The sequence below is a fragment of the Plecotus auritus genome (assembly GCF_963455305.1).
Source record: "Plecotus auritus genome assembly, chromosome: 9".
Taxonomy (NCBI): domain Eukaryota; kingdom Metazoa; phylum Chordata; class Mammalia; order Chiroptera; family Vespertilionidae; genus Plecotus; species Plecotus auritus.
The window spans coordinates 154,250,487-154,267,652 of record NC_137783.1 but is presented as its reverse complement, the minus strand read 5'-3'; the positions used below and the strand labels follow the sequence as shown (position 1 = coordinate 154,267,652).

The 17,166-nt window shown below is 61.6% G+C and overlaps 2 protein-coding genes across 2 annotated transcripts; one reads left to right on the top strand and one right to left on the bottom strand.

Annotated features, from left to right (window-relative positions):
* Window positions 1–6,795: 6,795 nt before the first annotated feature.
* LOC308233806 (cytochrome c oxidase subunit 8B, mitochondrial-like) lies at window positions 6,796–7,833 on the top strand (the record flags this gene model as incomplete). Its single annotated transcript, XM_080640759.1, has 2 exons — window positions 6,796–6,909; window positions 7,732–7,833. The coding sequence occupies exons 1-2, from the start codon at window positions 6,802–6,804 to the stop codon at window positions 7,831–7,833; spliced, it is 210 nt and encodes a 69-aa protein (XP_080496885.1). The 5' UTR covers window positions 6,796–6,801.
* A 328-nt stretch (window positions 7,834–8,161) lies between these two features.
* Window positions 8,162–17,152, bottom strand: PSMD13 (proteasome 26S subunit, non-ATPase 13). Its single transcript, XM_080640370.1, has 13 exons — window positions 16,621–17,152; window positions 15,414–15,492; window positions 14,054–14,088; window positions 13,924–13,979; window positions 13,646–13,689; window positions 13,399–13,485; window positions 12,040–12,211; window positions 11,018–11,097; window positions 10,820–10,945; window positions 10,244–10,306; window positions 9,183–9,263; window positions 8,925–9,041; window positions 8,162–8,539 (listed from the first exon to the last, which is right to left on the bottom strand). Exons 1-13 carry the CDS (start codon window positions 16,713–16,715, stop codon window positions 8,444–8,446), a joined length of 1,131 nt encoding a protein of 376 aa, XP_080496496.1. The 5' UTR covers window positions 16,716–17,152; the 3' UTR covers window positions 8,162–8,443.
* Window positions 17,153–17,166: the final 14 nt, after the last annotated feature.

The following is a 17,166-nucleotide window of genomic DNA, read 5'->3' as shown; positions in this document are numbered from 1 at the left end:
CCAGCTGGCCCCACCCATGCACCAGGCCTCTATCCTATCTAATAAAAGAGTAATATGCAGATTGACCATCACTCCAACACACAAGATGGATGCCCCCATGTGGTCAAAGATCCTGCCCCCATGTGGACAAGATGGCCACCACAAGATGGCCAGCAAGGGAGGGCAGTTGGGGGCGATCAAGCCTGAAGGGGAGGGCAGTTAGGGGTGACCAAGCCGGCAGAGGAGGGAAGTTGGGGGTGACCAAGCCTGCAGGGAAAGGCAGTTGGGAGGGACCCAGGCCTGCAGGGGAGAGCAGTTGGGGGGACCAGGCTTGCAGGGGAGGGCAGTTAGGGGCAAACAGGCTGGCAGGGGAGGGCAGTTAGGGGCAAACAGGCTGGCAGGGGAGCAGTTAGGCATCAAGCAGGCTGGCAGGGGAGTGGTTAGGGGGTGATCAGGCTGGCAAGCAGAAGTGTTTAGGGCCAATCAGGAAGGCAGGGAGGTGAGCAGTTGGGAGCCAGCAGTCCTGGATTGTGAGAGGGATCCCAGATTGGAGAGGGTGAACGCTGGGCTGAGGGACACTCCCCTCCCCCGTGCATGAATTTCGTGCACTGGGCCTCTAGTATATATATAAGATCCTAAGCAACCCTTACAACAGAATGACCAGAATGACCGGTGGATCAGTCGCTATGACGCGCACTGACCACCAGAGGGCAGACGCTCAATGCAGGAGCTGCCCCCTGGTGGTCAGTACGCTCCCAGAGCCAATCTCCCACGGTTGACCAACGTCCCCCGGTCCCTTCCCACAGCCAGCTGGGCCCCCATCAGCCCAATGGGGAGGCTGCCAGCCAACCTCCCACAGTCCCTCTTCCTGTCCACCCCCCCCAATGGGCCCTGATCGGGGGGTGGGGGGCCAGGCCGAGGGACCCCACCTGTGCACAAATCCATGCACCGGGCCTCTAGTAAGTAACAATAAATAGACCAACACAATAAAACCTGAAGCAGGGCGGCATGGAGCAGACTGACATACCTCGATGTGAGGTTGAGGGGATGAGAAGAGAACAACCAAAGATCTTATCCTGTCTAATAAAAGCGTAACATGCTAACTCAGTGTCTGACAGCTCGTCCGGCCATTCCACCAGTCGCTATGACGCGCACTGACCACCAGGGGACAGACACTCCGACTGGTAGGTCAGCTTGCTGCTGGGGTCCGGCCGATTGGGATGGGTGAGATGGGCCGGACACGCCCTGGAGCCCTCCTGTGGTCCCTTCCCAGCCAGCCAACCTCCCGCGGTCCCTCCCGGGATGGGTTGCAGGCCAGGCCGAGGGACCCCACGGGTGCACGAATCCATGCACCAGGCCTCTAGTGTTCTCATAGGCAGAGCCCATGGACACGGGCAGTAGGGTAGTGAAGACCTGGGGGGCGGGGCGGGTAGGGGCTGGGAGGAGGGGGATAAAGCAGGGGGAATGGGAGACATCTGTAATACTATCAACAATAAAATAGATATCGCCCAGCTGGTGTTTCTCAGTGGTTGACTGTCAACCTATGAACCAGGAGGTCACCGGCCGATTCCCGGTCGAGGGCACATGCCCAGGTTGCAGGCTCAATCCCCAGTGGGCGGCGTGGAGGAGGCAGCCAATCAATGGTTCTCTCGCATCATGATATTTCTCTCTCTCTTTCCCTCTCCCTTCTTCTCTGAAATCAATAAATAAAAAATATAAATATGTACCTTAAATATATATATATTAAAAATAATAATAAATGTGAGAATATCTCCCATGCAGAAGAATTCCAAGTAATTCCTGGGGAGCCCCCCTCCGCCCCGTCACAAGGGGGAGCCCCAGCCCGTGGTCCTGCAGCGCGGGCTGAGCCCCGGATGTCCTCCCGGAGAGGACAGGGTGGGAAGAGGAGAAGAAAGAAATGACAAACACCGCCTGGGCCAGGGGCCAGGTGCTCAGGTCGCCTGTGGGTGGTGCCTTGGATGGTGAAAGAGGGCGCTTCACCCGCCTCCCCTCCCTGGTCATCCTCCCAACCCAACCTCAGCCTAATCCCGACAGGAGCAGCAGAGGGCGCCCTCAGCACACCGGCCAAGGCCCTCGGAGCCAGAGCCGAGGACCTGCACCGCCTGGAGGGGCTGGGGAGGTGCCGGCCACACGTCAGGTGGTGTCCTGGGCGGGTGCTGGGGCAGGAGAGGGCCGCTGGGGAAACGGAGGGCGTCTGAGTACAGGAAGGGCTTTATTGAGCTCACGATGGTGTGTCCATATTGGATCACTAACTGTGACAAACGCATCCTAGCGAGCATATTGGTGCGTGTTGTCCAGGGCAGAGCCCGCAGGACGCGTGTGGACATCATGTACACACACTAGTGCACGCAGATTTATCTTCAGGACCCGGCTCATGTGACTGGGGAGACTGGGCAAATCCAGATTCTGTTGGGGGGAGGGTGGGGAGAAGCTGGGGCCCAGGGAAGGGCCAGGGCTGCGGTTGGCTGTCTTCTGGAGCTCCTTCCCCGGGGAGCTCAGGGTTTGGTCTCTACGTCCTTCGACGGATTGGTCGAGGCCCACCCACACTGCGGAGGGTCGTCTTCTGCTGGACTCAGAGCCCACCAGTGTAAGTGGTCCGTTAGTCTTGTCCAAAAATCACCTTCACAGAAACTTCCAGAATAACGCGGAGCCAGTATCGGCATCGTGGCCCCGCCACGCGGACACAGGACGTTAACTGTGGCACCCACACCCCCTCAGGGTGGTGACACGCTGTCGCTGGCACGCCCAGAAGAGGAGGAAGCGGAGCGTCAGAGAGGGAGGCGCAGAGGGTGGGGTGAGGCCGGGCCGCCCAGGGTCTGCACCCACCAGCCCCAAAGCTCCGGGAAATCCTGCCAAAGCTAAGACATACTTAGTGCAGGTGTGTTTACAAAATAAAAAATTTTTTTAGATATATTTTATTGACTTTTTACCGAGAGGAAGGGAGAGAGATAGAGAGCTAGAAACATCGATGAGAGAGAAACATCGATCAGCTGCCTCCTGCACACCTCCCACTGGGGATGTGCCCGCAACCAAGGTACATGCCCTTGACCGGAATCGAACCCGGGACCCTTCAGTCCGCAGGCCGACGCTCTATCCACTGAGCCAAACCAGCTGGGGCCAAAATAAAAATTTTTTTATTGATTTCAGAGAGAGAGAGAGAGAGAAACATCAATGATGAGAGACTCATTGATCGGCTGCCTCCTGCACACCTCCCTCCGGGAGTCGAGCCCACCACCCAGGCACGTGCCTCAAACCGTGACTCCTGGTTCCTAGGTGGACGCTCACCCACGGAGCCACACCGGCGGGCGGACACAGCTTTTGTAAAAGGAAGGGCCTGAGTTTGCAGCCTGGGTGAGGTCTTGATTTTTCTGGAAGCGGCCATTTGGTTTGGGATGCAACAGGGTGAGGCATTGCTTTTATGTGACCTGAAAACAGTCCTCCAACGTGACTGTGCATCAGAATTCCCGGGGGGGGGGTGGTTATAACAGATGTTATAACCAATGACGGGACACCCCGAGGTTCCCGGTCAAACGGACCGGTTCCCGGAGCCGCGGGCCCGGAGGACATGCTGAGGACCCCGCTGTGGGATGGAAGTGGACTCCAGCGCAGTGAAGTCTGCGTGATGTCAGCACGCACGGCCGCGTCTGGGTCCCTGGGTCTGCGGGGGGCTCTGCCCCCCCAGCATCGTCTGTGGTTCAGATCTCAGACACCGGGTGGTGCCAAGCGCCCACGTGAAGCCCTGGCCTTCCCGGGGGCTGCGGCTTTCCCAGTGAGGGAGAGTCCACGGTGGCTGCCCCCCGCCCCCGGTGCCCCCCGCCCCCAGGAGCAGGAGGGACAGGTCCGGGCAGACAGACGGCTGTGTGAGGGTGTAGATGGAGCTGAGTGGAGGATTCTGGCGCCTCGACAGCTCTTCCTGCTCCGGCCCAGGGCCAGAGCCCCTCCCCAAGCCTCGGTTTCTCCTGGTATTACGGGCACCCACCCCCCTCCCCGCACCCACAGAGCCTTTCACTCCCTTGTCCAATGTGACCCCCGTGGCCACCATCTCTCCTCTCTGGGTCCCCTCGCTTCCTCCCAGGTAGGCAGACCCCAGCGGGAGGGGAGGCCGGACAGGGCCCTGCTCTGTGGGGACCTAATGCGCCTTTGGGGCGGGTGGGAGCTTCTGCGAGGGGTATGGGCAGGGCTCTAGGGTTTGGGGTGAACAAGTGGTTCTGGGGAATGAAAGCTCCTGGCTGCTGGGCCCCGAAGCTGGGTCAATGGGGAGGGGGCAGGTTTGCACGGGAAAGGCAGAAAGGGTCCCGGCCGTCCGGAGAGGGGGGTGGTTGGGGGGGAGGGGCCGAGGCTGAGGCTGGCGGGCCATCCAGGCCTGAGTGGCTCTGTCTCCGGGGCAGCCTCACCCCCAGGACCTGCGGGCACCCCATCCCACCCGTGCGGGGAAGAGTGGGAGGCCCCTCAGCAGGCCGGGGCGGGGCAGCAGGTCTTACCTGAGAAAGAGCCACCTGGCTGGGCGACTGGTTGTCTAATCCACAGCCTCACCCCCAGCTGCTCCCAGAGCTGTAATTATAGTTTCAGGCGGAAGGATTATTCTGGGGGGCAGAGCCCCAGCCTGAGCTGGCAGGGAGCTGGCAGGGAGCTGGCAGGGACCCGGCACGGTGGAGGTGACCTCGGAGCACGCTCTCTCCTCGGCCTCCCGCGGCTCCTGCCTGGGTCACAGGCCACGGGAGGCGGGGCGGGCCCGGGAACCAGCCTTCCTGGGGAACAAGTGTGGTTTCCAGTGAAGAACCAAGTAAACACATTCTTCAGCTGATGCCGTTGTGTCATCAACTCACCATTCCTCTTTCTCTTTTTAAGGCACTCTTTCTCTTTTTTTTTTTAAAAAATATATTTTATTGGTATTTTACAGAGAGGAAGGGAGAGGGATAGAGAGCTAGAAACATCGATGAGAGAGAAACATCGATCAGCTGCCTCCTGCACACCTCCTACTGGGGATGTGCCCGCAACCAAGGTACATGCCCTTGACCGGAATCGAACCCGGGACCCTTCAGTCCGCAGGCTGACGCTCCATCCACTGAGCCAAACCGGTTTTGGCTAAGGCACTCTTTCTTAAAAAATATGTTTTTATTGATTTCAGAGAGGAAGGGAGAGGGAGAGAGAGAAACATCAATGATGAGAATCATGGATCCGCTGCCTCCTGCACGCCCCCCTCTAGGGACCGAGCCCACAACCCGGGCCTGTGCCCTGACCGGAAATGGGACCGTGACCACCTGGTTCCTAGGTTGATGCTCAACCACGGAGCCACACCAACTGGCTGGGGCACCACTGTCCCTAGTGACACATGTGGTTCTCAGCTCCTGGGCTGTGCCCATGACGACCGACCGGGTCTCAGGGCTGCGGCCTCCAACGCAGTCCGCACTAAGGCTCAGGTCCCGGGAGGGGATGTGACCCAACTCTGTCTGCCTCGAGTCCAACCCGAGCCCCCACGCACCCCCGCCCTCTCCTACTTCAGTCTGCTCAGCCAGCAAGGGCTGAAGTCGGCTGAGCCAGACAGGCCCGAGCCCCAAACTCAGCCGCGAGGCAGCGAGTGCGGGTCCTCGCAGGCCTGGGGTCCGGCTACGCGAGCACAGGCCTGAGCGACACCCTGGGACCCGGGCCTGGACGTGAACCCAGGGGAACAGACGCGGGAGCCCCGGGGCAGAGGCGGCAGCAGCGGCAGCGTGGCCCATGGGGCTGGACCCTCAGGCGCGGGGCCGGGGGCGCGGGCAGCAATGGGCCTGCTTGCCCTGGGATTGTCCCGGCTGCTGTGTGGGGTTGCGGGGGACCCTTCAAGGCCGGACAGGGGTGAGGGGTGCAGTCAGTGGGGTGGTCACGGTGGTGGCCTGGGTGTGAGTGTGAGCATCCGACGGATAAGACGCTTGGCCTGAGGGTGGGGGACAGGCCTCGGGGACCCGACCCCATGAGGACAAGTTGGCGCCCGTGCATCCTGATGGTGGACAGGCGCAACTGGGGGCGAGGCTGAGGTCCGCAGAGGGTGGAGGGCTGTTAGCGGTCACACGGGGCCTGGACGAGGCGGGAGGACAACCAGGGCTCAGCATCCCGCAGTGCCGGGCGACGACGCTGGGATGTGGCCTTGGCGCCTGGCAGGACGACGTGGGGCAGACAGGCCCCTGCCCGCCCCGAGGACCCTGCTGGGGGGCGATGTCTGCAGAGAAGGTGCGTCTCCCCGGAGCAGGAAACAAGCTTCTGAAGAACTGTTCCCGCCGAGCGCCCGCCCTGAGCCAGCGGCCACCCCAGGTGCCCAACCTGCACGTGGGCCCGGAGGCAGGGGTCGCCCAGGTCAGCACGCGGGCAGCTCCTTGCCATGCACGCGCTGTGCCCAGGGGCAGCGGGGCTCTGGGCACACCTGGCAGCCCCAGTCAAGAAAGAGAAGCCGGGCAGCTCAGCCAGAAATGCCGACGCCAGAGCTCCCGGGGCATCAGGGCCCGCCGGCCAAGTCACTCTTTAACTGTGCCGCTCGCCCTCGGGCGCTCACAGGCTCCGGGCGAGGAGGGCAAGCCTTGCTGGGAGGGCCAGGCCTGCCCTGCAAGGAGCTGGAGCCCTCGGAGCCACTGCAGGGCGACGCGCCTGAGGCTGCGGCCTGAGGCTGCCTTGGTCCACGCAGGCGACCTTCCTGCCAAGCCCTGGGACAGGAGGGGCAGCTGCGGCTTCCCCCCCGAGCTATAAAAAGCCCAGCCCAGCCCAGCGAGCAGAGGGCAGAGCGAGGGACGGGACACACGGGACTCGGGACTCGGAGCTCGGCCCGGCAACATGAGGTTTGGCCCCGCCATCAAGCTGCTGCAAGCCCCCCTGAGGGCCTGCGTGGTCCCCAAGGCGCACATCATCGCCAAGCCGGCCAAAACACCCACTTCTGCCTCCGTGAGTACCAGGGGGCCAGCCCAGGGAGGGCTGGCAGTCCCAGAATTCCCAGGATGAGGCGGGTTTCCGGGTGGGTCCCAGGGAGCCAGGCTGGTCAAGGGAGAGGGGACGTCCTCCCAGGCCTGGCACTGCCAGAGGGGACCCGGGCAGGGGCCTGTCCTAGGGCGGGCGGGGCTCTGTCCCAACTGCAGCCATGTCCCGGCAGCCAGCTGTCCGTCGGGCCTATTCTCAGGCTCCCACCGTCTCTGCCAAGGCAGGTGCCGAGGCTGAACTGGGAGGGGCCGCGGGGTCCTGCAGCGTCACCCGTGGGGGGGAGGGGGGGCTCTCTGAGGGCTGGGGAGAGCACAGGTGACTCTAACCTGTGTCAGGCCTAAGTAACCAAGGTTAGGAAGGTCACCGGCCCAAGGTCACGTGCTAGGAAGTGAAGCCCGGAGCTCTGCCTGAGGCCTCTGGGGGTTGAAGCTAAAAGGAGTTAGTCCCCCCGCATCTGGCACCTGATCTGGGAAACTCGAGGGCCCAGGCTGTTCCAGGAGGAAAGCAGGGAGAAGCAGAGCTGCCTCTTCAGAACCCGCTCTGAAGGGAGAACACAGGATCCGGGCGGGCCCCACGCACGCACACGCAGCCAGGGAGCCCCACGACCCCGAACAGGCCCCCCACTCCAAGGCCGTCCTTGTTTGCCAGCAACTTAGAACCTGGCTGGCTGCCGCCCTGCAGGCCCTGCCCTGCCCAGCACCTGTGCCCCGGGGAGGAGTCAAGGTCGAGGGGCCAGGCGGGCTCCGGGGGCCGGGCGGGCAGACGCCTCACGTGTGCTCTCCCACGCAGGAGCAGGCCGCGGCGCTGGTGGTGACCTTCCTCAGCTTCATGATCCCCGCGGGCTGGGTGCTGGCCCACCTGGAGAGCTACAAGAGCCGCTCCGCCGAGTGAGGCGGGTGGCCGCCGCCGCGGGCACGGGAGGGCGCTCTCATTAAACCCTTCCCCCCCAACGCTCGCCCGTGTTCATGCATGTGCGCCGCCTCCCGGACTCAGCACAGGGCCCTGGGTCCCAGGAGCCGCTGGCTGGGGCAGGGGCAGACCTGTCAGAGGGCGTCCCCGGCCCCCGGCCCCTGCTCCGCCTGTCCCGCACGTGCAGGAACGCTCTCCTCAGAGGGGAGGCCAAGGCCACTCCGCTCAAACCCTCCCATTCCGCCTGCTGCCCGAGTCTCTACAGACACAGGCTTGGCCTGGAGGGTGAGCCACGGGAAACCACAGCAAGGACACGGCAAAGGCCTTTATTGCAGGGCCCTTGGGCCACCTGGGAACGTGCTCACGGGTGGGGGGGAGAGGAGGGGGGCAGATCAACCTGGAGCGGTGCCCACACGCAGGGCCCATCCTCCGACCTGCGGGCACCACCCTCACTGCGGTCAGGAGACGCCACGGGACCCCCTTTCACAGGAAGAACAGTCCTGCCCAACAGAACCCGCCTCGACAGGGAGCCCTCGGCGGGGAGCGGGCGCTGCGGGAGCCCTCGGCGGGGAGCGGGCGCTGCGGGGGGACTCTAGGTGAGGACGTCGTGCGCCTGGTGCTCCACCAGCATCTCCATGCTCTTGACGTCCGTGCACCAGGACTCCAGGCGGTCCTTCATCCCCTGGATCTGCGGGCGGGGAGCACCGAGTGAGCACAGCGGGGCCCTAACGGGGGGACCCCGAGCTGGGGTGGGGAGGACACGGCACCGCACAGGCCTCTCCCCACAAGCACACTTCCACACGCTGGCAGGAAGCAAGCACGGAGGAAATCCACAGGATTAAGGTCCAGCAAACATGAGGGCGGATTTAAGCTCCAATCACCTAAGCTGGAACGTACCCGACCAGAGGACCAATTTTAGGATTAAAAGGCATCACCAGCTTGACCAGCACGGTTACCACAATCGTTTAAACACAGGGTTCAGGTCCCAGGCGGCACCGAACTAGGTTCTCTGAAACCCTGTCCGCGGCAGGAGCCCGCCCCGAGCCCACTTCCTTCCTGATGGCCCGCGTCACCTGCTGCAGATCCAGCACGCGGGGCTGCACCCAGGTCATGTGGACCCGCTCGTCCACCTCGTCGATGCTGCCTTTCACCAGCCCCACCGACAGCGCCTTCATCACCAGCAGCTCCACCTGCGCAGAGGGCGGCGTCAGGCGGGCGCCAGCGCGGCCAAGTGCCGGGAAGGACGCCGCTCCTCTGTGGTTTGAGTCGGGGAGCAGGGTGCCCCCACCAGGAGCCCGGCCCCTCTGGGACAGCCCCAGCCCAAACACTACCTCGTTCACGCTGATCTTAGAACTTTTGGCAATTTCTTCAAAAGTGAGTTGTCTGTGGTTGGCAGGTCGTGTGAAAGTCATCTGGAAAAAATTTTTCCAAATAAGAAATGTCAGAAAACTGAATAAGGATACTTTTGTCAATACTTGCTCTGAAAATGTAGGTATTAGTACCTCTACACTATAGTTTTCTTTTTTCTAAAATATATTTTATTGATTTTTTACAGAGAGGAAGGGAGAGGGAGAGAGAGCTAGAAACATCGATCAGCTGCCTCCTGCACACCTCCTACTGGGGATGTGCCCGCAACCAAGGTACATGCCCTTGACCGGAATCGAACCTGGGGCCCTTGAGTCCGCAGGCCGACGCTCTATCCACTGAGCCACACCGGTTAGGGCTGAGCTTTCTTAATGTTAGCCCTATACTATCTACCTCGTTAACAACCAGCTTTCCATGCCAAGGGGGACGGTAAGATAAGCCGCATAGCAGCTTTCTGCCAGTCACTGTTCACCCCTGACAAGTGCTTGGAGCTGGCGACACTGCGCTGAGCCGGAACACAAAGCCCTTTTCTCAAAAGGCTCACACTCACCCGGCCACCGTGGCTCAGTGGCCGAGCGTCGACCTAGGAACCAGGAGGTCACAGTTCGATTCCCGGTCAGGGCACAGGCCCGGGTTGCGGGCGCCATCCCCAGTGTGGGGCCTGCAGGAGGCAGCTGATCCCTGATTCTCTCTCATCACTGATGTTTCTCTCTCTCTCCCTCCCTCTCCCTTCCTCTCTGAAAGCAATAAAAACACCTTAAAAAAGAAAACAGTATCGAAAGGCTCAAACTCTAGCGGAAAGTCAGATGGGCTGTAGACACGGAGCGGCGAGTGCCAGGAGGCGGCAGCTGCGTTAGCTCCGACGGTGTGGCCGGGCCTCTCCGAGACCCAAATACAAACACAAGAGCAAGCGGGAGAGGGGGGGGGGGAGGGACAGGGGGGGGCCGCACTGCTGTTCTAGCCGATTCACTAGCTTCAGCCGCGCCCCCTGCCGGCCTCCCAGCAGAGGGCCCTGGCGCTGGCTCACCTCCATGAGGCAGAGCAGCTGGATTTTCCTCAGAAGCTGAGCTTCGTTGGCGGCGAGATCAGGCTGTGAGGGAGACAGACGCGTCACCTGAGCAGCGGTGGGGACAGACAGGCACTGGCCCCGAGGCTCCCGACCAGCATCAGGCCCCGGGGCTTGGCTTCTCGGAGGAAATGACTAGAACGGCGCCAGCGGGAGGCCGTTTCCCAGACAGGAACCTGGCCAGGCAGAGCTGAGCGTGTCCGACAGCAGGGCCGGGCCGGCGGGGCCTGAGGAGCGCCCCTCAGCTCCAGGGACTTGTCCTGGGGGAAGAGCAAGTGACCGGCTTCCCTGGAGGCAGCCCCGGCGGACGGTTACCTGCTGAGCTCAGAGCCACACGCGAGACGGGTTCATGACCCCAACCCCGCTCCGCTCTGCGCACGCGGAAGGTCACGTTCTGTTGGAGGCCTGCGTCTCCCTCCCCCAGTGCGTCTGCAGGGCAGAGCATGCCGCCTACGCTGAGCTACCCGGGGTGCCTGCCTGCCCATCTCCCCAGCGCCTGCGGGAGAGGCAGGTGCAGCTGGCGCGGCCTGCACTGACCTGCTGGCCCCAGGCGGCCTTCAGCGTCTGGAACTGCTCCACGTTGCCGCTGTTGAAGGCGTACAGCGTGTCAATGAGCCACTGCCGGTCAGTGCCCCTCAGCGACTCCAGCACGGGGTGCATGAGCTGCGGGACAGAGACGTTAGCTGGCGGCGCGCACTGCCCGCGGCGACGCACCTGTGCCCGGGGCCCACTTACGAGTTCTCCGAAGTTGAACACTCCCTCGCCGAGAAGTCCCGCCAGGCCCAGCGTGAAGGCTCTCTCCTGCTGCTCCGGCACTAGGACGACAACACCCCTCGTCACACACGTCAGGAGCCCTGTCCCGCTCGGCCTTCAAGGCCTCACGCGGAAAAGCGCGGCAGCACGTCTGGGGGGGGTCACAGCGGAGCGCTAACTGGCGCCCCTGGGGACAGCGCTGGGTTCAGATCCTGCGGGCCCGCCTTCTCGGGCTCTGCGCACCCCCTCCCTCCCTCCCTCCCTCCCCCTAAATCCACGTGACTGTCTACCTTTCCCGCCTGTGCTCCCGGAGCCCTCGGGTGGGAGCGTGCCCCTGTGGACCGCTTAGCCTCTCCCCACCTGGAATTAGCCCCCTTTCCCCACAGCAGGTCCCTGGGCACATCCGCTGCCGCGCCCCGGGCTCTCCTGGAGATGCAGCGATGACACTCACTCACATTTCCAGCAGTTGCTGGTCTCGGGGGCTTCAACAGTGAACAGTGAGAAACCTCTAAAATGTGCTGAGGTTTCCTTGTAAACACACCTTCACTGCACTCTCCCCAAGACTCAGTGGCCGCTTTTCTTTCCTCCCTCAAACCTTGAAAGGTTTCTGTCATTCGCCCCGCCGGGTCTAGCATCTCGGCTTTCAGAGGAGTCTCAGGGCAGGGAAGGAGGGAGGGAGGGAGGGGCAGGGAGGGAGGGAGGGAAGAGTAGGCAGGGAGGGAGGGGAGGGGAGGGAGGGGCAGGCGCTGACGAAGCGCTGGGGGTGGAGCAGTCAGGCTCCTTCACCCGAATGAAACACCGAAGCCCCGTCCAGGGTGGAAGCCCCGTCCAGGGTGGAAGCCCCGTCCAGGGTGGAAGCTGCAGCTTCAGCCTCCCTTCCCGCTCTAGCCAGGCTTCCTTCCCAAGGGGAGAGGCACGCGAGGGCTTTCTGAGACCTGCTGCCTCCAGCCCCCCCACCCCCCCAGGCCAGCTTCTCCAGGGGCACCGGCGAGTGCGGGTCTCACCTGGCAGGTCCTTGATGTCCACGCAGCCCAGGAAGCGCAGAGCGTCCTTGTAGTAGGACGCGTGGTTCCCGATGGTCTGGTAGTATTTGCTGGAGAGGTCGTAGAAGCGGCTGTGAACCGACGTCACGCCCGGCAGGTTGTTGAGCATTTCTTCGACGTCCTCGATGGTTTCCTGTTCACGGGAAGCAAGGCGCCTTCTCTTAACTTACAGCGTCGTGACGTGGCACGGGACACGGTGAAAGCACACCAAGTCTGCCGTTAGAACTAACTTTAGCCCAGCCAGTGGGGCTCGGGGGGCGTCCACCCGTGCCCCAAGAAGGTGTCGGTTCGAATCGCGGTCAGGGCACGTGCCCAGGTTGGGGGCTCGAGGCTCGACCCCCAGTAGGGAGTGCATAGGAGGCAGCCGATCGAAGATTCTCCCCGTCCTTTCCTCTCTCTCTAAATCAATAAAAACAGGTTAAACAACAGAACAGAAGGTTCCAGGACAGGGAACTCTGACATGATTAGGATGCAGAAGAGGTGGGGCAGCAGCATGTGACCTGAAGGGCGGACCCCGGTCAACAAGGGCCCACAGGCTGTGCCTGGCTGAGGCTGTGCCCCCTGCGGAGCCAACACGCTGGGTCCTGTTTGCGGGGAACGGCGACAACCAGCAACTTACCCTTACGTGGTTTTTGGGAAATGGCCATGGACACAGACGATGGGCAGAGGGGGATGGTAGCAATCGGAGGTGAGGGCACAGGAGAGCACTTTGTGCTATTTTGCAACTTCCCTGTAACTTATTTCATTTTTTAACATATTTTACATATTTTACTGATTTTTTTACAAAGAGGAAGGGAGAGGGATAGAGAGTTAGAAACAACAATCAGCCGCCTCCTGCACACCCCCTGCTGGGGATGTGCCTGCAACCAAGGTACATGCCCTTGACCAGAATCGAACCTGGGACCCTTCAGTCTGCAGGCCGACGCTCTATCCACTGAGCCAAACCGGTTAGGGCCTGTAACTTAATTTAAATAGTTGAAAGAGGAAAAATAGGATTTCCCCCTGTCGTTTTTTGGTCATTGTTGCTAACCCTCAGCTAAGGATATCTTCTCCACTGATTTCTAGAAAGTGGGAGGGATGGTGGCGGGGGGCGGGAGGGTGAGGGAGGGGGGAGCAGAAGATCGATGTGAGACGCACAGATTGGCTCCCTCCCACACCAACCGGGGCCGAGCTGGAACCTGCACCACAGCAGGTGCCCGTGACCGGGATTCGATCCCATGGCCCCTCGGTGCGCAGGCCAGCGCGCTAAGCACTGGAAAGACTGCCAGGGCTTAAACAACCCTTCAGACCAGGGACAGCCCTGGGTGACGGCGGCCTCACCTTTGTGACCTGGAGGTCCCCGACGTTCAACTTCAGGGCTCCGATGGCGGTTTTACACAGGATCACGGCCTCGTCGCTGCTCTTCACCTGCAGGCGCGGGAAGCAAGGAGCCTCAGGAGTGCGGGCGGCGGACCCGCAGAGCGAGGCACCCGCACCCTGCGCGGCTCGCTCGAGCAGGGCCTGGGCTCCAGGGCTGCGGACAGGGAGCGAGCACAGACACAAACAACACTTAGAACCTCACACGCACCTTCTCACGCGTCTTCTCCAGAAAAGTAAGAGCCACGTTAGGATCTAGAAAAGGAAGCAGAACCAGCTCAGAACCACCACCGGTCTCTTTACAGACTGGTCTCTACCAACCAGCACGCTTTTAAGTGGGGTAACCTTGAGGTTTGGAATGGAAAAGAAGATAAAAATGTTAGAACCGGGTATTTTCTATCAAAACGCAAAAAAGCTCCATTCCGTACGCTTCGAGGCCACGGAAGCAGCTGCCCCCGGGACCGGCCCTGTCAGCAGCAGGCCACTCACCCGTCATCTGTCTGACCACGTGGAGGATGATCTCCACCAGGGACAGGGGGTTCACCCTGAAACACAAGCACAGCCGTGAGCGCCAGGCATCGGCGCGTCCTTTCCAAAGTCGCCAAGCAGAGGGCCTTACCTGTGCTCGAAGTCACTGATGAAGTTTTCGTAAAGCTGTGGACAAGACATGGAGAGAAGTCAGACGCCCTGCATCTGCAAAACCACCTGGGCCCTCGCACGGCGGGCACCGGTTTCCCGGGAGACTGGCATGTGGTTCTTCGGTTCACACACATGATCACCAACGGATACGAAAGCAAGCTGGGTTGTTTCTGGCTTGGGGCATTGTACCGGCCCTAGGAGGATCTCCTGGAGAGCCATCCCTATGTTCTTCCTCCAAAGCACTGAGGGAAACAGGCCACCAGCGCGAGAGGCCCAGGACCCTGCAGGCTCATGAGGTCCCATCTCAGATCCCCAGCCACTCAGCAAGCACCGGGCGCTGCCCCAGGCTCCGCGGGGGGCCTGGCCTCGTGGGGACTCGTGAAATAAACAGCATCGCCGAGAACTCAGGAGCAAGGGAAATCGAAGCACACAGGTGGAGCAGCCACAGGGAGAGGTTCCCCCGGCTGGTGTGGCTCAGTGGATAGAGCATCGGACTGCGCACTGAAAGGTCCCGGGTTTGAGTCCCATCAAGGGCACATGCCGGGGTTGCAGGCTCCATCCCCAGTGGGAGGTGTGCAGGAGGCAGCCTATCGCTGATTCCCCCTCATCATTGATGTTTCTATTTCTCTCCCCTCTCCCTTCCTCTCTGAAATCAATAAGATATACACACACACACACACACACACACACACACACATCCACGTATTAAAACAAACCAATGAAAACAAAAGTAGAGGTTCCAAAGGTTATTCCAGAAACGGTGACGAGTTCTAGGGAATGCAGAGCAAAGAGGTGGCAAGTTTGGTGCGGGAGAGGGACAGCTGGAGAACATTCCAGACGTGCCAGGCAGGAGGGAGCATGTGCAGCAGCACTGGGGACACCTGCCCGGTGGTGCGGGAGTATTTCTGAAGGACACACAGTGAGCGGGAGGTGGGGGCGGGTCTCTGTCCCGCTCGGGGCTGAGCCCCTGGTGACACGTGATCACACGCCTGTTCTGACAGTAAAATACAGGAGCATGCCATACGACTGCATCTTGGGAATTTAGGAGACAGAACGTGTGTCACTTATTCGCTGCGATCTGTGGCAAGTCACTAAAGCTCTGGGCTCTGCTTCTGCGGCACAGAGTCGGGTCACAGCACGCCTGCCTCCCAGCGTTGCTGTGAAGAGGAAATGAGTAAATGTGTGAACGGTCCCTGACACAAAGTGACTGCTGGTTCAGCGTAGCGTGTTGTCATTGCAAGCCCCACCCACGGTCTTAAGAGTCCTGGAGCACATGTAGGCCACCTGGCCCGGCATGACAAACCCTTTACCTTAATGACAAAGCGTGACAAACCCTTTACCTTAATAAGCCCATCTCCTTGGGCAAAGCACGGGTCCTGCACAAAGTCAAGCACCTGTAGGGTCAGCTGATGCCACAACCTGAAAAACGTAAGACCCAGAAAGTAACGTCCAGCCACAGGCACGGCCGGCCCTTGTGGGGGGAGCAACCTCTCCACTGTGTGCCAGGGAGGGTGCCGCCGAGCCCGCGTTCTTTCCTGGCTCCGCTCCTCCGCGGCAGGACCCCTGCGCGCGCCTCTCCTCTCTGAGACCCAGCGATGAATGGAGAACATCCCTCCAGACCACCGCCCAGGGTTCCTGTGAGGTGTGGCTGGAGATGAGAACTTTGGAATCGTACATATTCAAGTCGAAACCCTAGCTCTTCCGCCTGGCAGCCGAGCGGCTCAGGGAAGGAGCTTTCACTGAACTCATTTCCTCATCAGTGACGGGGTGATTGGGAGCGAGTACAGGAAAATCTCCGGAACGACAGCACATTTGAAACCAAAGGCTAATTTTTAAGGGTGCAAATAAAATGCCTTGAAGACTACAGAGTGCTGCCCTGTGTGGCTCCGTGGTTGAGTGTCCACCTGTGAACCATGAGATCACGGTTGATTCCTGGTCAGGGCACATGCCCGGGTTGCAGACTCCACCCCCGGGGTGGGGTGTGCAGGAGGCAGCCGACGGTTCTCTCCCATCATTGATGTGTTTATACCTCTCCCTTCCTTTCTTCAATAAAAACGTGTTTGTTTCTTCAAGTATATGCTTACTGATTTCAGAGAGGAAGGGAAAAGGAGCGTGTAACCAAATGCAGACTCAACGCGGAAAAGGCAGACCTGCGCGGCCTCTGGTCCCCCTGCTCCAGAGGGCGAGGGCCGTGGGCAGTCAGTGGGACGAGGCCGAGCGCAAGACGCCAGGAGCTGCTGTCCAAGACCAGGCGCTGGCTGGTCGGAGTGGGACGAGGATCACATCACCGGCCAGCCCAGAACCCTCCTCTAAGATCAGCAAGTTCAGAACCTCCGCACAGCCCCTCGCTCAGGAAGGCGAAGGCAGTGACCCCTGGGCCCCCAAGCCCCCGTCCGCGTGGCTGCCACCCCGCCCCTGGGCCGTGACCTCCCCCGCAGGTCGGGGCGCCCCCGGCCCGCCAGGCCCCGCCAGGCCCGGCCCCTCCGCGGTGCCCGCCCTCCCCGGGCCCCCCGCCCGCTCCCTCCGCTACGCCCGCCCCGGCCTCACTTCTTCGTGTAGAGCTCCTCCAGACGGTGCCACACGGCGGCCTCGCCGGGCCCCGAGCTCTGGCTCTGCTGGAGGAAGCCTGGCACATCCTTCATGTCGGCAAAAGAAGCCAGAACGACGCTGCCACAGAGAAGTCCGCGCCGCGGGGACGGCTGCCGGAAATGCTCACTCACTTCCGGCGCCGCGCCGCGCGGGGCACGCCGGGAGCGCCGTCGGCGGCCCTGGGCGTCCTCGGGTTGTCAGGGTAACCGCGCCTCTGGTGCCCTGACCGGTGAGGCGTACGCGCACCCGGTCACTGCCTGTGTGGCCTCGGCCCTGGTGGCCCGCAGGCGCCTATCTCAAGTGCAGCGGTGACAGTACGTCCCTAGTAGAGTCTCTGAGGACGTAGCGTGCGGGCGCGGCCTGCTCACAGTGGGCGCTCACGAAGCGTCCCCGCCCCCCGGCTGAAGGAGGTGGGCGCGCGGGTGGGAGACATGACATTCCTGCTGTGGACTCAGGGCGGAGCTTTGAGGGCTGGGAACCGCCTTCACCTGGCGTCAGCCGCCC